The sequence below is a fragment of the Halictus rubicundus genome, chromosome 1 (assembly GCF_050948215.1).
Source record: "Halictus rubicundus isolate RS-2024b chromosome 1, iyHalRubi1_principal, whole genome shotgun sequence".
In the NCBI taxonomy this organism is placed as follows: Eukaryota; Metazoa; Arthropoda; class Insecta; order Hymenoptera; family Halictidae; genus Halictus; species Halictus rubicundus.
In genome coordinates this window covers 22,044,136-22,069,339 of record NC_135149.1, presented here as the reverse complement: position 1 = coordinate 22,069,339, position 25,204 = coordinate 22,044,136, and the positions used below count along the sequence as shown (strand labels likewise).

General features: G+C 45.4%; 4 protein-coding genes across 11 annotated transcripts; 1 reads left to right on the top strand and 3 right to left on the bottom strand.

Annotated features, from left to right (window-relative positions):
- Window positions 1-181: 181 nt before the first annotated feature.
- Window positions 182-1,936, bottom strand: LOC143359509 (mannose-P-dolichol utilization defect 1 protein homolog). Its single transcript, XM_076797505.1, has 5 exons — window positions 1,742-1,936; window positions 1,204-1,269; window positions 1,009-1,141; window positions 711-915; window positions 182-644 (listed from the first exon to the last, which is right to left on the bottom strand). The coding sequence occupies exons 1-5, from the start codon at window positions 1,851-1,853 to the stop codon at window positions 402-404; spliced, it is 759 nt and encodes a 252-aa protein (XP_076653620.1). The 5' UTR covers window positions 1,854-1,936; the 3' UTR covers window positions 182-401.
- A 1,499-nt stretch (window positions 1,937-3,435) lies between these two features.
- Window positions 3,436-4,684, top strand: Dhfr (dihydrofolate reductase). The gene is made up of 5 exons (XM_076794185.1): window positions 3,436-3,686; window positions 3,756-3,911; window positions 3,989-4,112; window positions 4,185-4,294; window positions 4,522-4,684. Exons 1-5 carry the CDS (start codon window positions 3,604-3,606, stop codon window positions 4,595-4,597), a joined length of 549 nt encoding a protein of 182 aa, XP_076650300.1. The 5' UTR covers window positions 3,436-3,603; the 3' UTR covers window positions 4,598-4,684.
- Window positions 4,685-4,748: 64 nt separating this feature from the next.
- Window positions 4,749-6,022, bottom strand: Hint1 (histidine triad nucleotide binding protein 1). Its single transcript, XM_076794198.1, has 2 exons — window positions 5,738-6,022; window positions 4,749-5,119 (listed from the first exon to the last, which is right to left on the bottom strand). Exons 1-2 carry the CDS (start codon window positions 5,939-5,941, stop codon window positions 4,850-4,852), a joined length of 474 nt encoding a protein of 157 aa, XP_076650313.1. The 5' UTR covers window positions 5,942-6,022; the 3' UTR covers window positions 4,749-4,849.
- A 437-nt stretch (window positions 6,023-6,459) lies between these two features.
- LOC143357605 (cyclin-dependent kinase 4) lies at window positions 6,460-24,646 on the bottom strand. Of its 8 annotated transcripts, none has more exons than XM_076794167.1 (5): window positions 24,179-24,646; window positions 9,169-9,826; window positions 8,029-8,373; window positions 7,797-7,957; window positions 6,460-7,491 (listed from the first exon to the last, which is right to left on the bottom strand). In XM_076794167.1, the coding sequence occupies exons 2-5, from the start codon at window positions 9,808-9,810 to the stop codon at window positions 7,272-7,274; spliced, it is 1,368 nt and encodes a 455-aa protein (XP_076650282.1). In that variant the 5' UTR covers window positions 9,811-9,826; window positions 24,179-24,646; the 3' UTR covers window positions 6,460-7,271. The 8 variants fall into 8 exon arrangements, with proteins under 8 accessions (XP_076650282.1, XP_076650260.1, XP_076650268.1 ...); XM_076794145.1 differs by lacking the exon at window positions 24,179-24,646 and adding an exon at window positions 17,814-18,165 and having other exon boundaries at window positions 9,169-9,830; XM_076794153.1 differs by lacking the exon at window positions 24,179-24,646 and adding an exon at window positions 16,024-16,681 and having other exon boundaries at window positions 9,169-9,830.
- Between the last annotated feature and the right edge of the window lie 558 nt (window positions 24,647-25,204).

Sequence of the window (25,204 nt, the reverse complement as noted above, 5' to 3'; positions counted from 1 at the left end):
CGCAGAACCATATCTCCCCACTTCCTTCCCTACCGCCGCACCGCGCGCAACGCTTCCGGTTTAGCGGTAAATTTGAATCGTATTACAATAACGCCTCGATATATGTACAAAAATTCTATTGCTTGATCTTTAACTGTTAGCGTTGAACGTAGAAAAGGTTTAAATGATTTAGATGTAACTATTTATAAATAATAAATTCGAGTTTCTCATCGTTTTTATTTGCGTTTTACATAATAAAAAATGCGACTGACATTCAGTATAGATTATCGTTTCCACGATATAACGAGTAAGAGCTTCGTTAGAAAGTATGTTTCCCGGATAAAATTTTACGGATGTATTTTCTTCGGTAGAAGAAACCTATCGTTAGTATGAAAGAGTAGAATGCTACTTTTTCAACTTATTTATTGAGCCTTCTTTGATTTTTCTTTGATAGATACATCTACGTTCCAATAGTATAAAATTTGGAACGCGATCACTGCATTGGCAAGTGTAGAGCATATGTACGTTACTATCATTGAGGTATCTCCTGTTTCTTGGATAGAAGTAAATATTCTTGCTAAAGATCCAAAGAATAACATAAAGCAAGTTACAGCTGACAACTGGCCGGTGCTTCCATATGAATAGTTTGTATATGCTTGCATCAACTAAAATATAAAACATTAAATCTTTGCTAGTTCTAAGAACATTATATAACCTTTCTGATATCATACCTTACTAATGAGCACAATGGGTATATTCATCGTCTGGCATGCCCTCAGAACGTTTGTTGGTGTCATTCCACTCATAGCTACTGCTACTATTGCTACGTAAGCAGCAAGAAACGTTGCTGCTCGAGTAGTATCAAGATTAAAATGTAATACTAAAACTGCAACTGCTACTGTTTGTATCGCTAAGAAAACTCCATCTCCCCAAGAACTGAAACATAATAACAAATACGTATATATATATATATATATATATTCTAAAAACCATTTAACATTGACTCTGTCATCTTTTACATTGTATTACCTAAAAGGAAAGCCACTAACAAAGCTATAGGACACTGTGGCAGTGAGGGCAAATAAGTCTAACAATACGCTTGTAAAATTAATGCCTTGGGCACTTTTACTCTTTACAATTGTTACAACTTGTGGTACCTTGACTGAAACAATAAAATTAGAATATTAATACCGTAGAACTACTTAAAATTATAAGCAATCTTACCAAGAAGGGAACCACAGATAATCGCAAAGCCAAGACATGTGCTGAGTGTTGCCTTGAAACACCCCGCTGAAATAATTTGGAGATTTTTTTGGAAAAACATTCATTAGGGCTTCAAAAGAAATTTATTTATATATGTACAATATCGCAAAGAAATAACGAAAAAGTTCAAATTACCGTCGAAAAAAATGAACATCATCGAGCGATCGAGACTGTAATAGCGATAATTCATTCGATAATTTGAAAGTTGAACATTTCCAAATTCTAATTGATATTGAAGCTTCGTGAAACATTGACGAAATGTCATATTGACATGAAAATGATATACTATTTTTACGCATAAATCAAAGAAATGATTAAAAAAAAGATTTCCATTTACAAAAAATTAAGTTCCACTTTTCGAATAATTCCCTCGGCGGTTCGCGCAATGTTCCGACGGCACAGTAATGCTAGCTAAGAATTTAGTCCTTATTCTATTGTTACGATCTTTTGATAAAAGAGCAGTAGTCTAATCTTTAATAAACAACACCAACGTTCTTACCATGCAGGAAATTAAACTCGTCAAAGTATTCTTCCATACATTTTTCTGACAATATTATGTGTGCTACTTTCTTTAATAGCTGTGCCATGTTTGCCACGACATACGGATACATTCTTATCACTGCTTCGTGGAATGTACAGTGTGCAGTACTTCTCCTGACTGCGGTTAGGTTAATGACTATTAGATAGGAAATGATGCAGATTCTGATCCAGGCTAAAAATTAGACTAGAGGGCAGCACCATACCGGGGACACTGAAACCCCGGACGTGAGCATTCTCATATCCTCTCTGTGACTATCAGCTCTCTGCTATCAGTTTTATCACAGACGTCCCTATACCAGAGAGGATAGGAGAGTGCTCACGCCCGGGGTTTCGGCACTCCCACTTTCGTGACATCGCCGTTTTTAGCATGGCACAGAACCGAGCAGCTTCTAGCAGTGAACAGAACCGAGCAGCTTATAGTAGGGAACAGAACCGAACCACCGACGACATATCTCAACTGATGAGCTAGATTAGGGCTGCCGACACTCCCACCATTCCCCCTCTACAATCTCCTCGGAATGACAGAAAAATCGATTGAAAACAAAATTCTAAACAAATGCCGAGAAATCTTGTCTCATTCTGCCGCACTACGCCTCGCTTGCTTTCTTCATTGCGCCCAATCCCCTCCTCCAACGTCCATCGTGTAGAGTCTCGCGTAGAGTTATTAGCAATTTATGCTTTTATGTTTTTAATCAGAACACTATTGTTAATACGAATGAGTTTTAGAGCTTATCCCGATCAAAATGAGTCCAAACACGACATCATTTGGACTGTCTTTAATGAAATTGTAATTTTTATCGTAACATTACGTATCAATGAAACTTGTTCGATTACCCTCGAATTTGACCACATTTTAATCAGAAAAATCCCCTCCATTCGCTCGCCACAATTTTATGAGGATATATTGATAAATCTAAAAGTTTAAACTTTCATTCGCGCGCGATTCTCCATCCGCTTACATTGTATGTTGTTTGTCGTCGATGGGTCTTTGAATCTCGGCGCTCGGTAAAAGTAATTCGAAGATTTATTAGAAGCCTTCGAATAGAAAATACAGATAAAAGATGAAAAAATTATTCGAAGTTCGAATAAATCTACTTCGAATAAAAAAAATTATCTTTCTTCGTCGGATAAATTCTCGTCGAATAAAATTATTTATCCAATACTCGTCGAATGAAGATACTTTTTTTATTCGAACCTTCGAATAAGGAAATACAAATTTTTTTATCTTTTATTCGTTATTCGAAATTTTTATTTAGATAAATATTTTGCCCAACTCTGGTCGGAGAATGTAACATTTGATAATCGATATGGGTCCGTGATGAATCACCTTCTCACCGATGAGAATTTCCTTAGTGGTCTTCTGCACCGACGAAATACCGTCGTTGGCGTTCTGTTTCTTACTCCAGCCAAAATCTATCCTAGAGGGCGGTAGAAAACCACCGCATTTTTCGAGCGACACATTCTCCCGTAAGGCTGGCAGTCTTTATATATATATCTCGTCGGTGGCCCGGTTCTCTTCCAGGAAAGACGACACGGTTCTGTGCCATGCTAAGGCTGAGGAGATGTCAGCACTATATCGGGAACGCCGAAAACCCGGGCGTGAGCACTCTCCTATCCGCTCTGCCTAGAGCTCTAATGGGACCTATCGTAGGCTGGCAAACCGCCAGGTTGCGCTGCCATCAGTATTATTTGAATTTTAGCCGTTTAGTCCCATGCTTTCACAAAAGTAGCAGTGGATTATGGTATCAGCAGTATCAGTAAATTATATCTTCCGTGAAGTACTCGACTACATGCTAATATCCAAAAAGTTTCGCCTAGAAAATGCATTTACCATTGAATTTAATCGCTGCTGCATGTGAAGGCATGGGCATCGGCGTAAACGGGGCCTTGCCATGGAAACTTAAGTAAGTATAGGTTTCAATACATAGATCAATCGAACAGATTCAATTTGCACAATTGTGTCTCCTACGTAGGAGCGAAATGGCGTTCTTCACGTCTATGACATCAAAAACACAACAACCAAATAAAAAGAACGTTGTTCTTATGGGACGGAGGACATGGGAATGCATACCGAAGAAGTACAGGCCACTACAGAATCGTGTAAATATGGTTCTCTCGTCGAAGCATTTGTAATACTCATTATTTCTTCGCGTAAACGTAATGTTCGAGGAAGTAATAAGAATTATTATTCAAACGAATTGCTTAGGGATCTTGGAAATGAAGCGATTGTATGTAAAAGTATTCCAAACGCGATGGAGATAATCATGCATGGTCAGCTGAAGGATCAGATCGAAAATATTTGGGTAATAGGCGGCAGCTCTGTGTACAAGGTAAGTGTTCGATACAATTTAACAAAATCGTGTCAAGTTTTTTCGATTGTAAATTATTTGTTTGAATTACAGGCTGCCATGGAGTCTCCTTATTTTGGTAAATTGTATTTAACAAGAATAAAACAGCATTTCGAGTGCGACACGTTTTTCCCAGAGATACCTAATGATATTGTCTTGAAGCAGTAAGTTCAATTTACAAGAATTCATTAATCGTTGCAGGAGATATCATTCTATTTAACTGTCATGCTAATTTTATGCATTTTTCACTGTTTCCGAGAAAGCAGTGCCCGTTGTACGTCGATTTATTATACGCGAAAAATTTTATTTCAAACTTAAATTCAGAATTTACTAATTTAATTATTTATCTGTAGATTATATTAATTTTTTGAATATCTGCTATTATTTTTAGAAGCTCAGACGTTCCCCAAGGAGTACAAGAAGAGAATGGGACGCAGTTTGTGTACGAAGTATACGAGAAACAGTAAACTGACTTCACTCAGTATTAAAAAGTGACTTCTATTTTTCTACAGGCAAATAATTTGAAATAAATATATTTTTCCACAAAATGTTCATTTCGTTTAACGCATTGTTCCCTAGAGACCGTGTACTTTCAGGAAACATTAATTTCTCCACAGATTTTCAACTTCGTTCAATGCTTTATTCCTCAGAGAATGTGTACTTCCGGACAAAATGGTACAATCGCGCAATTACCAATTTATCAATCACAACGTAAATCGTTAACCCGGTGGCCACTGCATCTGGCGTCCTCCGAGGACATGCAGATGCAGATGGAACACAGACTGCGCGCCGTGTTTCCCGTCGTTGATGACCAACCGGAATCCGTTGTCGAGGCCTTCTTGTTTCGCCACTTTTCGAGCGACCAGCATCAAATGACCTAGCAATGATTCATCCTCGTCATCGGATTTGGATAGTTGTGCAATCGGTTTCCGCGGGATCACCAGGAAGTGAACCGGCGCCTGAGCGTTGACGTCGTGAAACGCGACGCACTGACAAACAAAATATATTTTAATTCTGCATCGTCGTAATTCCTGATACTGCAGCGAATTATGCGTGAGAATGGAGTGAATTAGAATGCCTAGAAAAATTCAAATAGATGCAAATATACACGTAGATGCAACAACCTATAATTTTCTGATTATGTAGTACACTGCGGATTTGTGCATATGTAATAACAACTGTATAGAAATAAGAATTTAAAAATCTTGTTGCACTATCTTCGAAGGAAGAATTCATTTTGCTTTAAACTCTGTTCCCTGGAATCGGCTTGGAACATTTTCACTTTGCATAAAAATACGCAGTTCAATAGTTAGACAACGAGTAGACTGCGACTCTTATGCATTCACAGCGTCCACAGTTCAACAAAGCTAAACACAGCCTCACAATTTTGAATCCATTGTATTCCCGCATGAACAATGTTTATGAATATTTAAATTATTCTGTTATTCTGTCGTAATTACATTGGCATAAATATCTACAGTCTAGTAATTATCGTTGCGTCATGATGAGCCGGCAAATAACCTAGTACGAGCAACGTACATAATAAATAGTGAAATGTCGTATGTTTCGCTTGGATGGCATATCTCAGCCAACCCCTGTTAATTTACCTGATCGTCTTCGTAAATAAATTTGCAAGGAATTTCTTTGCGAAGTATTTTCCCGAAAATCGTGTCCCCACCAGCAGTAGCTGTTTGTGCTTTCTCCACTTCGGTCGCCATCTTTCTCCAGCATGGAGTCCGACTGAGACGACTGCCGTTCGGATATGCCAATCTCTTCGATGCAGAGAAGGGGAAATTCCAAAGTAGCCTCATTTTAGAACTATATATCTTCTCTCGAAACTATCACGACGACGACATGGGCGGCTAAATATCGTGTTGTTTTATCGACTGTCAAAATCTTTCGATAACGAAAGTGCAAAGTACAGATGCAATTGGACGCAATGGCGACCATGCAAAATGGCGGGCGTTTTGAACGTGGAAAACCTCTCTTACACATCCAAGATGGCTTACCATGAAATAGTTCTAGTTGCCTTGATGTATACTAGATTTAGCTTAGTAAACCTCATTATACGAACTCTTAACCGAGCCTCCATTGTAGGAACAACAATATAACAATCTACTGTCAGTTATATGAACGCGTATTTTGAACATGTATGACACTATGTACAAAAACAACAAACTTCTATTATTCGAACGACGAACTTTCGGAACAAGTTAGTGAGCCTCTCTTATTCGAACGATCTTGTACCCCTACATGTTCGCATAAACGAGATTCCGCCGTGTTGATTAACCCTCTGGTTAATTCTTTGCAAGTGAGCCGAACGTCGGTATATAAAACTATAAAAAAATCTTTATTTTATTGTACAGTCTTTTTCGAACGTCTTCCACATTTCTTTACAAACTGCGTGTGCAAGGGTGTATATAAATATCATTAGCAAAGGTTCTATACACCGTACGAAGGGTAACGTTGCGTCGTTGAACGTCGTCGATCGCTTTAGATACATATGGCAGTGTACTTTCTGGTTTCTGACGCAGAAGATCCAAGGTGTCCTTCCACCGGATCCGAAGCGGGTCTGTAGAGGCCCCAGTCTTGCGAGAACGCTGCTTAATCCTACGCTTATGGCTACGTTCAATTATATAGAAATTTAAGGCATAGGGTTTCCGAGTGCTTCGAGAGCGATCCCGACTATCTGGAATCGCAGGCCGAAAAGCATTAATTTCACGCGTCGAGAATTGGTTTCCGTGAGCGAACCGAGGCGCTGCTTAAACCTAAATAAATAATGTATCGATAAATGCTAACCGCTACGTATGCTAACGATGGAAATCCTACCGGTTGTGATCCGAACAGATCGGCGAGAAGCTCGTTACGCGAAACAACAGACTGGATACAATGAAGTTGCGGCAATTGCTCGTGGGAATTAAATATGACGATAGTTTCATCAAGCGGCGGCAACAAAGGGCGCTTTGCAATTGTAATTCTGGAACAGGAACGCCGATATTCATGAGCGCTGACCAGTTAGAAAGATGGGTATTCGGTTCGTCATAGATTCGACGATCCCGTACGGCCAAGAAGGAAATCATGTTTCTGTGCATGATCGGGTCGCGCGACGTCGGCCTAACGAGGGGACGCGAGAAACAATCATCACGAGCTGTCTTCGGCAAAATACCTGTGCCTGATCGCTTGAGCCGCGGTCAATCGACTGTGGGGATCGAACATGAGCAGACTCTTGATTAGGTCTAGACCGTCTTCGTTGAGGTCCGGTATTATTTCTGCTAGAGGTTTCGGTTGGCGATATGGGAACGCTGTCCAACTGAGGGACACGTTCTCGGGCCACTCCTCTTGCGACGGGGTGCCTATTACCCTGTAAAACATTCGCAAAATGTCCATTAATCGTCTACAATACATTCTTTTCCTTTTATTAGGCATTTTGGAATCTCGTATGGGATTTAGTTAGCTATGCTTTATAAAATACATGGACAGATTGTTATATTTGTAGAAGCAACGACTATTTCTATGCTTAAAGGTAGATAAGTTTTATGTTTCTTGTTTGTTCAATTAAGAGGAGACGCTGTGAATTATATAGCCTTTATAATAATTAAAGAAATATTTTTGGCCTTTGAAATTTCCCCTTGGAGAAAAAGTCCAGGATCATTTTGATAGACTTACTGAAAAATCCTGTCGAGCTGGTCGCCCTCGCTCGTGCCTGGGAACAAGGGCTGCAGTCGACTCAATTCAGCTAAGATGCAACCCACCGACCATATGTCCACGGGAGTTGCGTAGGAGCAACCGAGAAGCACTTCAGGTGCACGATACCACTGCGTTACTACCTGAAATTCATGAATTTCTCGGTTAAATCGACTCGTTTGAATGGGGGAGGAGAATTAGTTAGAGGACGCACCACGGAAGTCAATCTCATCTCGAAGTCGTATGTCTTAGCCAGGCCGAAATCTGCGATCTTTATTCTACCCTCCTTGGACACCAGCAGATTCTGCGGCTTCAAGTCCCTGTGTATGATCCGGTGGCTGTGTAAAAATTCGACACCCCTGAGTATCTCCTTCGACATCTGCTTTATCAGTTCTGGCGGGATACCTGGCCGCGGACACGAGGACATGTAGGACTCGAGATCCCGTTCCACGTGCTCGAACACCAGCCACAAGGTCAGTCCTCGGTCCAGCCTCTCCGATCGTCCGTCGGCCGAGGGCAAGTGCAGGTAATTCCCCTGGCAGACGTCCAGCAGTCTCACCTGCATCCAGGATGCAAATTGCAATCACGATCTTGCGAGATCAAAGCGCAGAGGGAAGAAGAAAAGGTCGAAAGACGAGAGTTTGAATTCAGAAGAGAGAAAGAGCATCGGTTAGAGGATCGAGAGTAAAAAGAGAGTCTCAGAACGAGCGCGGATGATGGATGATGCAAGGAGACAGCTTCGGTATGGCTGGTCGAGGTGTTTAGAGAAAAAGAAGAAGATCAAGAAGGCAAGGGTTTAGATCGAGACGAGAGGCACACACCAGAAGACAAGGGTTTAGATCAAGAAGAAAAGCAAGACCAGAGTCTAAATCAAGAAGGGAGACAGAACCTAGAAAATTCGGAATTAAATCAATAAGAGACACCAGACAACAAGGACTCAGATCAAGAACAGAGAAAAAGATCAGAAGACAAGGGTTTAGATCAAGAATACGCAAGGAAGATCAACTAAAGGACCCAGTGTAAAACACGTCTCTCGATGCACGGTTGATGGATAGCACAAAGAGACAGCAACAGTATGGCTACCCAAAACATCCCAGATGCATGGAATGTGATGAAGAAGACAGGGAAAAAGATAAGTTAGAGGACGAAGATTAAAAATTCTCCCGCGATGAGCGCATGATAAATGTCGCAAGGAGACAGCAACAGCTACCCGACAGTGTAGCTACCCAAGATTTCTCAGAAGAGAAGGAGGGGATCACAGGACGAGGACTGAAGACGATAGAAAAAGGATCAATTAGAAGATCAAGAGAAGAAAGGAGACAGAAGGTGGAACGAGTATAAAAGAATGTCTCACAATGTGTGGGTGCTCAAATCTCTCCAACTGTTTCAGCGTGGCGATCTCCCTCAGAGTCGAAGATGGTAGTCCATCCTCGGTGAGAGGCACCCTGACTTTCTTCAAAGCAACAACCTGCCCGGTGTTCAAGTCCTTGGCCTTGTAGACAGTACCATAAGCTCCATTTCCTATCAGAGACAGTTCCTGATAGAACGCATCCTCTCCGAGCAGTGAAGTCTGTATCTGTACGTCGCTGTCCGTCTCGGACTTCCTGCTAGAGCTGCCAGAGTGCTCCTGCTGGCCGTACTTCATCTGCACGATGGTCTCGAAGCTGCCGAAGTGTCCCTCCTTCGAAGATCCAGGCGTCACCTTCGCTGGCCCTTCTAAACTGGTCTGGATCAGTTGTTTCGTCCCGTCCAAGGATTCCTCGGAGATCTCGAAAGGACTAGTCACTGCTATTCCTCCGGGGATCAGCTCCACAGTCTTCTCAGACAAGGAGGCTGCTACCGAGCTGGCTAACTTCTCCACGCTCTCTAGGTCCTCGGTGCTCAGGTCGGAGTCCTTTTCTTGAGAAGCCTCGGAGAACTTGGACTTCTTCGGAGGCGTCGGCGACGACAGGTCAGGTCCGAGCTCGGAGCTCGGACGTCGGGACGTGCCGGCCATCACAACATTTCGGCTTCTACCTGGAACGAAGAAACCTGCATCAAGTTTTCTGCTGAAGTCTCTACAATTATCGATACTTCGTGATATGGTAACTGAAGGGTGCTACATTAGCTAAGGGATGGGGCACCATGCAAGTATTAGGTCATCCTACAAGTCGTGCAGCTTCTTATTGCACTTCAGGTTTTCATAGAAACTTTTCCCTATGTCCCTAAGGATCCTCCCATCGGTCTAAAATGCGCATTCGGAATGCTCGGAACGATATCTTCTGTTTCAGAAAGGAGTCAAAGAATGATGTCAAAGAATTTGTTTTCAGCACTCTAGACTTATAAGAGATTACCAAGTTTGGTATCTAAATCATAGTCTTTTGTGGCCCACCGTCTTCTTATACTGCGATTAACTTTTCACTCTCAAAAAGTTCGATCAAAAAGAAATGAAATGTTCTATCAGAGTTGCTTCTGAGAAACTATGAATTTCCAGGGAGATTAACACGATCGCGGGATTTTTCGAGTTAGCGTAAGTTGAACAGGCTCGAGCCAAACGAAATATAGGTGAGTCTCGGGGTTTCATTAAATTTTACGTGCGCGATTCTGCCGCGCCGTCTGCTGCGCGACATCTGCACCGACACCTGCGTTCGTATAATAGCGCTGCCTCATCGTCGGCTTCCCGGAACATCATGTAAATGCAAGAACGGCCCCATTGTACAGCCTTAACGGGGTCCTTGCCCTTTGTTTTCTCCGGCACGGTACTGCCCGTCGCCAGGCTCACCCGAAAATTCTGTTACCTGCGTTCGTACAGCAAAATGACTCGACGGAAAGCGTTCACTATCTCTCCCAACTCTATCCACAACTCCGTCAGGCTTCTCTTTACTTCACTTTGACGTCTCTTCGCAACGCTTCAACCGCTCAAAGAAAACTGCGAGACAAAATTACTGAATTTTTCAAACTGCTCGTTTCCCGAATGGAATTATCGTTCTTATCCATTGCACGACGTAGCACACTACTTATTTATCGTATCACAGACTGTTTAACGTTTCGCGTAATTTTTTAAGCACTTGCAACGATGCAATCAACGAATATCGTGACTCAAACCGACCGAGTTCCAGGAGATACTGATTTCTTAAACAAAGCCACATAATTTTGGATGCGGAACAATCGCAACGCTCGTAACAACGTAGCGAATGAAAAATATTGAAAGTTGAGATCCCCGGAAATATAAATGAGCATGATTCTCCAAACTGCAAATCTTACGGCGCGGGATCCTAAACACAATTATGGTACCTCTCTTTCGTAGATTTCCGGGTGGCTCGCGTGGTTCGCGCGTGCTGTCGGAGACGAACTCAGCTTGTCGAAGGAGTCAAGTCAAGGAGAATGTGTCTCTCTCTCTCTCTCTCTCTCTGTCTGTGTACACACTAGACACACGGTGGCGAAATGTCACGCCGCCGACAACAAAGTCAAATGAAGTAGTCCGTTATTTCGATAATAAACCACTGAGTTGTGGCGACGAGATACGAAGACCTAGTTCCCGTTCCGCGGCGCACGCGTTTGCCGCTGAAGACGAAGGGACGCGAATAGGCGAACCACGTGGTCCCCGGAATGTTTACATAGCCCAACAAGGGTGCAATAAAACAAGCTCGGTTATCGGTCTGCGGGATTTACAAGGTGTATCGTCGAACCGTGCCGTCGATTTTCCGCCGACGAGCAGACTTTTATCGCAGCGGGACACACCGTTTCTGAATGAACAGTTTCATTTGTACAACGATAGCGACGCTTAGGTTCCTCCGACTCTTTTTTTTTCCACAGCTCTTAAAAGCTGTCATCGAGACCGTAACCACCGTCATCGCCCCGGAGGAAGCCGACTGTTACGCTCTTTGATTAAATTCTTTTATCAACTTCCTTTTGTGATAAGCACGGTTGAAAAACTGTTTGGAGCCGGAGTTACGCCATTCGAAACGATCTCGAAGCGAAAGTAACCCTTCGGGGATCACGTTCGTTGGTTTCTCTTTGAACGGCGTTACAGATGTAACGATCGTTTAGAATTCCTGATATTTATAGCCGTCTTTGAATTTGACGGTGTAACAGAGGAAAAGGCATTGTGTCTAATAAGTACTAAGAGAAATGATAAGAGAATGATGAGAATTACAAGAACTTGGCAGCATTTTCGTTCGTTCTTTAACCCTTAAATGCATGAGTGGGGTCCGCAAAGGACCCCAGTGTTGGATTTTGTGTTAACATTTTTAGCCGCGCCATTTGTGAACTGAGAGTTCAGCTATTTGCTTCTGTCAATATTTAGGTTATGTTTAATGTGTCTACAGAAATAAATTGTTGCTGTAATCAAAGTTAGCAGGGAATTAGGTAAGTGGGGTCCTCAATGGACTCCATGTATGCATTCATGTTCCTAATATTTAGTTTATCTATGCACTTAAGGGTTAACAACTTCGAAAAGCTACAAAATAATGCATCGCTACTTTTAAATTCTTTCCATCTCTGTACACCTTCAAATTATTCCTCAGAGTCAGCACGGTGTATAAACATTCCTGAAGAGTAGGGCGAGGTTCCTAGCGACTTTGTGCCCGTGTCCACTTTGTATGATGTTGCAGACGTTATTGTGAAACGCGATCCAACAATCTAACCACGTCTAATCATTTTTTAAAGGCTTATCAGAGTCAGCACGGTGTGTGGACATCGTTCCTGAAGAGTTAGACGAAGTATCTAGCAGGTTGGTGTTCGTTCCCGCGGAACGCTATCTCGAGAACAGTTTCCTAGAAGGATCCCTACCCGAGCGTCGTTTTAACGGGACGAATGCCGGCGCTTCGGGAAATCTATTCCACGAAGGGAAAGGTGAGACTTCAGCCTTGAACTTCGTTGGCCGGGGGAGCGGAACGCCAACTTCAACGCCATCGGTTAGGCTCTGGGAATCGAGGAAAAATCGTAGGCGATAAGGTCGTTCGGGTACGATCGACGATAAGAAACCCGGTGGTGGAAAGAAGCACGCGACGAATGTCGGGAAGATAAATATCGGAGGAGATACTCCGAAGATTCTTCGAGTCTACGAAGTAATCCGGAACATGGTTGCACAACGACGACGGCTCTACCATCGGTATCTTCGACTGGAAACGTTACACGTGTTGGCCCGCTGTTTACGAACTGTGTATGTGGCACGGAACGATAATGGCTGCCGAGTGTCAATCACGCGTCGTCCGGATCGCAACTTAATCGTGTCCGTTAGAACGGTGCAGACTATGAATGAACCGATTCTAGCGAACGAGACCGTCCCACTTATCAACCGCTGCCGTTAGAAGGCCGGAACGATCGGCAACCTGTTAGCCGACCGCTAGCAAACGCGGTAATAACAACGATTGGGACTATCTGTTGCGTTTCAACTTTGTTTATCCGTGACTACATGTAGGAGGATAGCCAAATCACTTTGGATAGAGACGAAGTCATTCGTTATATAGTCTCTGTTGAATATCTGAGAGATATCACAGCTTACAACCCCTACAGTGATCAGAAATACTCCATCTCTAATAATTGCCTAGAACAATGACGATGGGTGTTGAAAAGCTATTTGAACAATTGTCATTATACCACTCAGGACTGTAGATGCGTCGAGCCCAAAGTCATAAGATCGTTGATCGAGATATGTACAAAGTTCCCGAAAAGGGGACGTCGATGAAAATGAAAGGCACATATTCGGCGGTGAGAATCGAATGCGAACGATCAAGGAATTGGAAATTAGAGGGACGGTCAGGAAACGACCGATGTAAGTAGGTTCGGCAGGAAGCAACTCGTAGACGACTGGCAGTGTAAACAAGGAGGCGCCAGTGGATTTAGTATTATTCATGGGGTTGACACTGCTATCTGTTCTGAAGTCTTTCACACGGGAGACGGAAGAACACTTACAACACTCGTCCCTCCCCATTCACCTCCGTGCTTCCACTGCTAGAGACCGAAGCAGCAGCAGCAGCAGCAGCAGTTCTCGAACGTCTCTCTCCTTCTTTCGACGACGCGACGCGAAGCGGATACACGCGAGAGAAGTACCGCGGCGGGTTCACGATCGATCCGGAATTTACGACTCCGCGTCTACCGATGAATGGAGACCGGTTCCGGTTAACCCGGCTCCGCTGAAACCGTCTCGCGGAAAAGCGCCGGCCGATTACCTGATGGAGCACGGACGCGATTATTGATTTATCTTGTCGCGGTGACTAATCGACTGGCCGACCGTTCCACGCATGGCCATTCGAAAGTTTCGCGTGGCTAGCGCGTCAAAACATCTATCCAACGCGAACCACGCACTCCTGATTCCACCTCCGCGATTGTCCCGAACTCGTTCGCGATCGATTCTCAACGTATATTTTCTTCGAGATTACGTTCAGACATTTATTATGACGTGGACGAGGAGTTCCTTGATCTGGGAACGCTCCGCGGAGGCGTGGTTTAGGCGCTCTTTACTCTACAGGAGCCAAGAGAGTTGCCACACAGGGCAATCTCTGATTTACGTTGACCTAGAACGATCTAAATCAAGCTAACTTCCTTTGGATCTTCTCAAAAGCCTAATTGGAGGCTGTGCCTCTGTGTAGAATGCTCTAAGGAGGCGTGGTTTAGGTGCTCTTCAGTCTAGAGGAGCCAAGAGAGTTGCCACACAGGGCAATCTCTGATTTACGTTGACTTAGAACGATCTAAATCAAGCTAACTTCCTTTTGATCTTCTCAAAAGCCTAATTGGAGGCTGTGCCTCTGTGTAGAATGCTCTAAGGAGGCGTGGTTTAGGTGCTCTTTACTCTGATAGCACAGTGCTCTGGAGTACACTATTTTGTACTCTAGAGTCAAGAGTGACCTAGGGCGATCTAGAAGAACCTATACCCTTTTGAATCCCATCAGTATCGTAATAGGAAGGTATATCTTTGTGTAGAGCGTCCTGGGAGGCGTGGCTTTGTTGCTCCCGGGTCCGACGGAGCCAGAGCAGTGCTCCACGGGGCAAACTATGTTTGTACTCGATCTGGAACGATGTAGAAAAGATTGAGCAAATCTAGTCAGAATATATCAATGGAAGACGATTTCTCAGGACTGTAGACAGAGGCAATTAGAGATCGACGGTAATCCAACGCCTCTGGTTTCAAGGTATCACGTGCTCGACCACGTGGTCGCTGACGACGCTTCCTACGCGCGCGGTTCGTAAACAAGAGAGAAGTGCGGGAGACCCACCCCCGCCAGTGGCAGAACCTTGTCTTATCTTCACGTGCCGCGACATTCCAGGTTCTCACGTTCTGCGAGATACGCTACCGTTACGTGACCGGCGTTCTCACGGCCGAAAATCGCGGTGGACTAGAAGGACAGAGGCGGCGGCTATCGCGTCAAGCAGAAAAATAAGATCCCTCAAACTCCCCGATAACCTACCCCCTGGCAAAAGCACTTGGTGAACAGACAGGCCAGGGACTTCTAGAGTCTTCCGACGATTTCAGATCTTGATAGCTGGAAACTTCGTCTTTTTACCAGGGTACACGAGCAACAAGTGTCGCCGTATCGTTGGCGAACTTAGGGGGGAGGGGGCGGGTGTCGCGGGTGGTTTCCGCCGTGGACGAAGAAGACGATTGTACGTTTCGTAGTAAGACGAGTCTCTCGCACACGGTGATACTTGTTTCGGAGCGGGTTGGTCGTCGAAACTCTGTACTGGTCCGGCGAGAGTCTGGTCTCTGTTGACTTACCCAGCCGGCTAGGTGCTGACCTCCCACGAGAGAAGCTCGGAGCGACGGGTAGCGAGACGGAGCCAGCAGCCAACGATGCGCCAGGGGAACAAAAACAGAAGTGGCTGGATCTCGGCTGGCTCCACGTGCCGGAAACGGTGTGTCGTAGGGGCCCCAGGGTTCTCGGGTGCCCCAGGAGGCGGAGGCGTCGCGAGGCGTCTTTGTTGCGGCGATGTTTGTTGCGCGACGAGTGAGATTAAGAGAAAAACCCAGGAAGGGGGAGAGAGAAAAAAGGAGAGAAAGAAAGAGAGGGGGGGGAGAGAGAGCACAGGACGAGCACGAGCACACGACGGACTGGCGAGAGGCGGCCGGTAGCGAGTCGTTCTCTCGAGAAACAGAAAGAGAGAGCGAAGAGGACGACGGTCGACCACTCGCGAGCGTAACCCAACGGCGACTCGACGAATCGTTGTGCAGCCGAAGCGCAAACGTGCCGCTCGAAAACACGCTGGTAAGCGGACTGCACTGTGGACCGACCTGAAAAGTACTGACACCGAGCGACGGACACGCATACGGGCAGAGTCAGTCGCTGCCGAACCGTACACTGGCAACTGGCTGTGCTGTGAGTGAGCCTAGCTGGCTCTCTCCCGAGGGGACTTTCGATCGAGCCCCGTTCGCATCGACCGCTACCGACAGCTGCCACTGGCCCTTCCAACACGCTCCTGCTGCTTTCTGCCTTTACACTGACTTCACTCGCTCCCGTCGCTCTCTAGCGATGATGCCTCACCACGATCGCCTTATGCACGAGGAAGGACGAATGCGTCCCGACGCCGACACCAACGCCGACGTCGACGTCGACGCCGGGTCGTACACGCGACACGCGAATTAACCATTGACAGAACCGTCGACGATCCACCATGGTTTATACCCTCTCCCAAGGACTCGATGACGATTTACAAATCACCACGCACGTTCCCGGAAACGCCGTCACGCGAATACTCGAGGGAACACCGTGATTCACGACGTTATGCTCACGCTAAGCCTCTTATGACGCGGCTTGGAGAGTCTGACTGATTTGTCAATTTCGGGGAACGGGATTGTCATGGCTGAATGCGAGATGATTTTAGAAGTTCAGCTGTCTTTTTTTTTTTTAATCGCTTGAGTGAGGAATGCGCGGATACGAGCGGTACAATAAATGCGATGTGAGGCAGTATTTTTCGCTACCATAGTCACAGATACTTGACGTCCACGAACTCGCAGTTTACTCAAAGACGTTCAAATTAATTGTACCCACTTCCGCATCGAAAGTCACGGTACGTAGCATAATATTCAGAGGTGTCATGACTAGACTGCGAATCATTATTTTTATGCAAAAATGTAATGATTATATATTACAAAATAATATTAATTTTATTTGATGTTTCACCTACTCATTTTTATCATAAGCGCATAAAATCCACTGTCCTAGTCGCCACTATCTTCTGGTAAATGGTTTTGATATTTTATAAAGGAGGTATATCGCATTTCAACAATGGAGGTGAACAACGAATAAAATACTATGAGTTTTGTATGTCCATAAATGAAAGGCAGACAAAGCGCATCGAAGAGATTCTGTTACAAAGTAAACTTTCGAAGAGTACTTTGTTCGATCCAAACGAGCATGTTGCGCTACCAATCAAAAAATTCGGTTCACACTCTGAATTACTAGAATTATGCTTTACGTTCTCATCAGCGGGACTAATTAACCACTATACGAGTCGTTCATTGCAAAAGCGGTGTAAGTGAAAAAGTTTGACTACTGGATATTGAAACTGAACGATTATTTTTACTGGCTCTCCGGTGCACAATTTCATTCCACAAGAAAAATAGATGCATTCGATCCACCGAGAAGTATGGTAAAAATAATTCCCGTCCACGAAGGGTTCAAGATTAGTCTACCCTAATTGTATATCACGAGATAAAGGATTCTCTAGCGTCTACATTAATCTGAGAGGTGTACAAATTATCAAAAATAAAATTTCGAAGGATCCAGTCAGTTTAAACGTCCACGCAGGTCGCTCTAGCATCTCGCCGTCCACGTGATCGTGAGGATTCCTCGTCTGGTTCGTTTTCGACCGCACTTCCTCCGGATTGCGGCGAAGGGGTACGGGAAGAAGAAGAAGAAGAAGCAGCAGAAGAAGAGGAGGCCAGAGTAGTCACGCGAGAGCGTGCGAGAGGGGGGAAAGAATCGTGAGAGCGAGCGAGATAGTTCCTCGAAGGGAGGGAAACGCGGAGGATGCGCAAAATCGTCTGCAGGACGAGGTCCTTCGTGGATACAGGATACTCACGCACAGGAACAGCATTGTCCACGGTCCGGGTAACGATCCTACGCTTTCCTACTCTCTTCCAGTCGAAGACTGCTCCATTTGTTGTACCGACGAAGTGCCGGAGAGAGATTTGTCGTCACTTCGCGGTCACACTTCACAAACTTCAACCTCGAGCGGAACTCGTGAACGAAGAAACGAGGAATCTTTGACGAGGAGACGAAAACCACGTGGTCGAGGCGTTCTCACGTTAACAGGCCGATTGTCATCGCGGTTGCTGCACCATCGACAGGTCGTTGTTCCTGGCGGTGGCGCCAGGCAGCGCAGCTATAGTCCTCGAGAGGAGTCCCGGTCGTTCCGGCTCTTTCTCTCTCCCGTCAGCCGATCAGCGTCCGCTCCGCGTCCCGAAACATGAATGGAATGCTTCCCCTGGCGGCCGATGTACGCGAGAGACGACGGCTCTGGAATGGAATGGGCCGGGAGAGTCTCCAGGCCAGGGCCGGAACATTATCCTCGGAACCCTTCGTAGGGCGACCGGCTGACAACTAGCCGAAAGGGCTCCGAGAGCGCCACCGAGCCACGCGCAGCCCCCTTCGAACGCACAGCCCGCGAAATTTCCCTCGAAATCGAGCCGAGTTTTCTAGACGAGCCAAATCGATCCTTTCCTCCCCTTCGCGGGCATCAAAATCGTCGAAAATGAGCCAGAAAGCAATCGGAGAGAGAGAGAGAGTATGCAGCGAGGTTGTAGATTCAGGGATTAATCCTGATGTCTACGTTCGCCTCGTTAACACGTTCGCTGCCATGGCGGTCACTGGTGACCGGCGCTATCGACATCATTTTTGGAAGTCTATGGCACATGACTGAGCATTTTTTAATCTAACTACGTCACTGTCATTAACACTTAGACAGTAAACGTTTTTACCCGGAAACTGTAATGGCGAGACTTTCAAGACGGATGCAGTTTTCAGTGAGTTCTTTAAAAAATTTGTTAATATTCATATCGCACCTTCGAACGTCCTAAATTGAGATTATCAAAATGATTTTGCCGCGAAACACGCGCATTTAACAAATTGTTCGGAAACGTCCGGACACGAACCAGCCTTCTTTACAGTTCAAGGGTTAATGATATGATGGTGGCCAAATGGTATAAGTGGGTTAATAAATAATAAGTGGGTTATTTAGTTACTCAGACATGCTACCATGTATGTACTTAAACAATGCTGCGCCTTTTATAATTTTAGCAGAGTTCGTCTCTCACCCTGCCATCGCCGACCCGCATCCCTTTCTCCGTCTATTAGACACAATTTTTCCCATGTAGAGAAGTGGGCACAATTATTGCACCATAGTGAACATAACAGTTCTTCATAGTCGAGTCTAGCACATTAACTGCCTATTATAACTGTCTGTTGTTGCATCAGATTGTAGAGAATTATTAAAACTCCACGTCGGAGGAGATTCAAATGCAATTCTGTTGTCTACCATTGTGCAGCACGAGTTGCATAATTCTCTCGTTGTGCAGGACATTGGGAAGCAAATTACCCAGGAAGGGTCGAATTATGTTGGAAAAACGAGAGGCCCAGGCATAGTAAGAGGCCCAAGGGTTTCCTGATACTCTATGGTGATTATTATGCGAATCTGTTTCTTCCAGGCAGTGTATACGCAAATCCAATGCTGACGGAACGTTCAGCATACTAACGCTACTACGTTCACGAAGCCCTAGAAGCCACTATTTTACATTACTTTATTAGAATAACGCGAATATGTCTATTCAAATTTTTAGCCATTATTTTTATATCAAAGAATTTTTTTTATGGAAATTAACTTTGATTCCTCGGATTAGCAGATCCGATTACAATCGCATACAGAAGCTCTTAGAATCGCGTTCGACGTTTTCCCTCTGTTTTCCTCGTGTTGCCAATTTCCTCAGCTTCTGATTAGGTTGCAGAAGCAACACGAGTCCGCAGCCGGTCCAGGACATTTTCTTTCCGTCTAATTGAGAGATGTCCGGCGCCGCGATCAAACGAGACGTCACTGTCGCCGCGAGGACACGGGAGCGAGACGGGAAATGATTTCGCGCATCTGCGTGTGACTAAGACGCTGCGCGATGTATAGCGACAATTATGGTTATCTCCGGTGCTGCTTGTCGCTGGTGTATTCGTGCGAAGAGTTATCTCGCTCCGCGCGAGAAGGTAATCGCACGATTTCGAGGAACGAGACTCGTCTGTGACACAATACCGAAGCGCCGGTACACTGTTCGCAGTGTGTATCGATGAACCTGTTAACTTTCAATGAAATTAGCGTGGCCAGGATTCCTGCGGTTGGCGAGAGTGGAACGAGCTGTGGGTGCTTTGCCGCGATAAAATGCAGGAAGCATCAATGACCAGGCGACTCATCTTCCACGGTTAACAGGTTAAATACTGGCCACCGTGATGGATGACCCTCTGACTCGGATTGTTTGTCGCGCTGGACTCTAAACATTAGTCACCAGGATCACCGGTCCGGAACTCGACGCACCGAATACTTTGACAAAATTGACCCGTTGATATTTATTTTTCGATTCTATAGCCATTCGGTTTTCCAAGGAAAACGCTTTTCTTTCGGCAAAATATATTATTTAGATCGCAGTCTAATATATCAAAATATATCGGACGGTAAAATATATTAAAATATATTGGAAGGTGGCAAAAAGTTTCAGAATAAATCAGGCAATCTCCCGAAATCAAATTCGCCAAATGTATCAATTTTCTAATTCTAAAATTCAAAACATTCTCGTGCCTCTCTTACGACGAGTTCCTGCTGGTAGAGGAATATCTGCATAAATAATCGCAGCCAGTCAGCTTATAATGACTCCTAGGGACTTCATACCGCGTCTGGGAATCGCATAATCGTCAGTAATCGATCGTACCACGAATCGCCTATTTCCGCGTCGCGAGTCAACGTTGCACGCAAATGTCATGAATAATCCGGGAATGCGGCTGACGACTACGTGTTTTCCACGAACGGCAAATATAGTCGATTATCACCTTTTTCCCTTAGCGAATTGCTCGCATGGTCGTGCAGAGAGAATAGGGTTTACGACTGGGGCTGTTAACGCGGCGTTTAGGCGAGACGACCTAGCGGGCGGCGAAGATACGGCAATGATTCGAATGGACGAGAATCGGGTTTCGTTATGCGTCATATAACAAGGATCCGATGAACAGGTACTAGCTGGGCTGTGGCTTTGTTTCCGTCGATCGTCTGTTCGATTATTGAAATCGTTCTGGTTGTTCGAGCCTGCTCCGAAAAAACCAGCGACCTGTCCTCGACCAGACGAATCTTTCACTGATAAGGACAGAAAGGGAGTAGTCCGCTGGGAGACAAATGAAAGTGAAGGGTCGTCAGGCGCAGACGCGCCCTTTTTTAATCCTGGATAATTAGACTGTTAGCGGACTGCGGATTTTATGTATTTACGACAGGAATGAGTAGGCGAAGGACACAATTGTGAAGGTACTGGAAGTATTGGAGGATTTTTGACTTGTTAAATGACGCTGCCTTCGGCAACATCATTTTATTTCTCCAACAACCGAGGAACCCTCTCAGGGGAAAAAGGATGGCTGTTTCGTCGCAACAAAGTCGTCGGAGTTCTACCACCGTGTCGAGACACGTGCCAGTCATAAACAGTCGAAGAACAGGTGATAATCGAATGAGGAAAGGTACCCGAAGAGCAAGGGACACGTCAACCGATCCACATCGAAGGTTATCGTCGCGCTTTCGATCGGCCTCGAAATTCAGAGAGCCGGCCACCTGGAAGTAGCATGCACCTGGCAGACCCTGCACAGGCCCGCACAATATTTCGAAGCACCGAGATAAGGAGAGTGAGAGAGAGACAGAGAGAGAGAGAGAGAGAGAGAGAGAGAGAGAGAGAGAAAGAGGCGGGGAAAGGAAGAGAGAGAAAGAGGGAGAGCACAATGAACCGATTGTACGGCTTCAAGCCCCACGGAATGTCACGGAAATGTGCATCTTATCGCTGGCGCTGCAACACCGCGCGTATCGACCCTGTCGTCGAGAGGCAGCTCTCTCGATTCACGTCTGGCCGAACTGCTAAAAATAATCCTCGTTTTTCAGATTGTCAGTTTGTCAGCCGGCCCATCGATCTGCAATAATAAGACAGTCCTGCCAACCGTTCACGCTGACTGGGGCGCTATCAACGCGGAAGATGCGCGGAGATCCGCGGTTTTTCCTTGTTTTGGGGTCTTCTGGGGGATGCGACGATCCTCTACAAAGCAGGGGACACTGTCTTCTATTGGTAGATGGCTTGGCAGCGTCACGTGGTGAGGGGAGATCGAAGCAATCATTGGACGAGCCGTGGGATGGTAGGCATGACCGCGAGACGCAAGTGAAGAATCCAGTTCTTGGATTTAACCTTCATTATTTTAACCCTGTGATTTTTGTATGGAGGATAAAATCTGCACGCTAAGAAGCTTGCAAATGAAACAATCTTACAAACGAGCTAATATAGCTAATTGTGGGCTAATTACCTAAGGTCACCGTCACGTTACACCGTCGTTTACACATTTGATCAGGACAAATGTAAGCACTCGCGACGCGACACACTCTCCCCTATCGGACCCAGGGGATTGGGACCGTTTGTTCTGGGTCGGTGGTGTAATCAGCAGTTTCCTTTATTCGTGGGTCCGAGCTGACGGGCCCGCCTCGATCGATTTTAGGCACTGGCTGCCGGCACCGTCGACGGAGCCTTATTGTGGGACCCCGACATTGTTCCCGTCTGTGGCATGGAACGCCTTCGGTCTCGCCAAAGTAGACGGCAGACTGGTTTTTGCCCAATTTAGATCCCCCATTGTTCGGCCCGGCTTGGAATGAAAATAGAGAATACGCTGCCGACTGTATTCCGGCCGTGCGTTGCATAGGAAAACGCGGATGGAGCCTGCTTATGCTTCAAACGAATCTAGTGGACGCTCAAGGCCGTTCGGTGGCTCTCTTCATCGGATCCTCCCCCAAACATCATCGTTTCTACACTGAATTAGTCCTCAAACAGTTCTCTCTGTTCGAAAAAGTTGACAAATTCTGAAGAGAATTTCGATACATCACATTTATAGATTTTTCCTGCGATTTCGCTGCGCAGGAGTTTGTAAAGTGCATGGCCACTGCATGTGCATTCAATGCACGGTCACCACAGGTCGGAGATGAAGGAGCAGTGCACTGCAGAGAACAGCATTGCCGACGCCAGGAACCTGTCTTTCCGATGCACGGTTAGGAAAGTCTCCGTTTTAGCGACCACGGATGCACTTGCACCTGTTGCAGAGTTCAGTTCTGCGGTGTCGCGTCCCCAGAAATTCTGCGCCGTCATTGTTGCACGTCGCCCAGTGTTAATTAACGGTGACAAGACCCGGGTACCGGTTGAATCGAGCGCAGGCTCTATCGAGCTGAACGTTGAATATTTAAAGGTTCGCCGAAGCACGGCGCGCAACGATTTAAAATATATTCTGTTCCATGAACCGGTCGGAATAATGAAACGATTTTCATTCTATTATTCCTACCCGGATGAGGATGAGTTCCTGGCTACGTAATTTCATGGATACTTGCCCCCCTGGGCTGTCCGTTATACAGAAATGCAATTTTAATTCTACGCGCGCGACGCGTGCGTCGCAACGACAACCCGCGGGGCCTCGCCTCGAAACTCGCGGATAGGAAAAAGCCGCGCCCGATTTACGTGAGGTCAATGGGTAAATGGAATTCTTTCGGGTGACAACTATGCGGGAATTCTAATCGGAACACATTTTCTCGAAACGCGCAAATCGAACTGCAGGGGAACACCGAGTCAACGAACCCGAACTGTGTCGAATTAAATCTACGAACTCGAATCAATGACCAATTAAATTCACGCTTCGGAGGCTCGTTGAGAAGGTGGTGGAAGATTGATTCCTTCGATGAAAATTTCCTTCTACCCTCGCGCGTTCGGTTCAATCTGACCTAGAAGCGGCACCTTTTCTTCCTGAAATGCAGAAATTGAATTAGTTCGTATTCGCTGCATGCGAGTTGAGAATTAGATTTAATACCAGAATTGAATGCCAATCGTGGTCTAATTCAATTTGTTACTTGTGTCGTCCTACTTTTGTCAGATAAACTGCGTCGTGGAGACTCGGAGACTGTTCTGAAACAGTTCGATATTGTCATGTTTAAATTGACTTCTTAATGAAAATGGCTGGTTCTTTCTACAAAATGAAAATTGTCTACGTCAATTGCAGGATTCTTCTCTCTTTCTTGAATGTACTTTGACATTCTTAAATCCTTTTAATTTTCCTACTGTTTTAGATTGTACCAGGATGTTTCTGTGAAAATCCGCAGTCTACAAATGCTAAAGAGAGTGAGATGAAAAGGGTGCGGGCCACCTTTTGCATTTTTACGACGCCATCGATGCTCTCGGTCCACCGACACGACATCGCCTGCGAAAACAGCACTCGTGCCGGTGTGTTAAGGGGTGAGATCGTTCAGATTGGACGCGCGGTGTTTCTGGCATCGAATAAGGCAGCAGGCGACTTATTCCTCGAGCAGGAAGATCGCCGATTACGCAGCAACCTCTGCGGCCATCCGTCGCAGCGAAGATCAATGTTGCTCGACCGATCTGAGAAGGCAGTCCCGCGCATTCCAGCCCGGTTTCACCATATCGAGAAGCTTGATGGAGGAGGAAGCAGCAGAAAATGAAGGGTCGCGGCCGTGCAACGATCCAGACGTCCCGGAGAAACTCCTTTTTCCGCGAGAGTCACACCTGTTGAACTTTCATAAGCGACTCTCTCGTTAAGTCGCCGTAATAGATTGCTAATTACCCTTATGCAATTTGCAGCCCTAAGCCAGCATCTCCGGAAGCCCCCTAGAGGCAAGCGTCCAACAGAGATTTGAAGTTGCAAAATATGAGCAACTAGACGGCGAATGTGCAAAATAAAAATTGTCCAAGTCGATTGTATGGCGGAGAAGTTGAATGAAAATGTATTTCCTCTTTTAATAATTTTGTGGAAAGTCGACAATAATATATCATCCAATACCACCATTTTTATTATAAATGCATAAAGATCCGTAGCCTAGTAAAGACGATTTTTACTTTAGATTGCGAATCTGTTTTCAACACGTTCACCGTGTTAATGAACCCTGAAATCATCAGATGGAGCCGCAACAGAGAGAGCTGCCTTCTTCCCGACCGAGCAAGATCATTTATCTTCCAACATTTGTTTCCTGGCCACCTTAACAGCTCTTCCAACAAACCGGACTACAAAAGTCCACTTTTTTTCTGATCATATCGATAGTCCGAGTTAAACCGGGCCTTGGGTATTTTTCGTTTTGTTCTTTTTGTTCAGACGGAGCTTCGGACAACGTTTGCTACGCAAGAATGGATTGAACGCGCGTAACAATGCGTGCTAGAA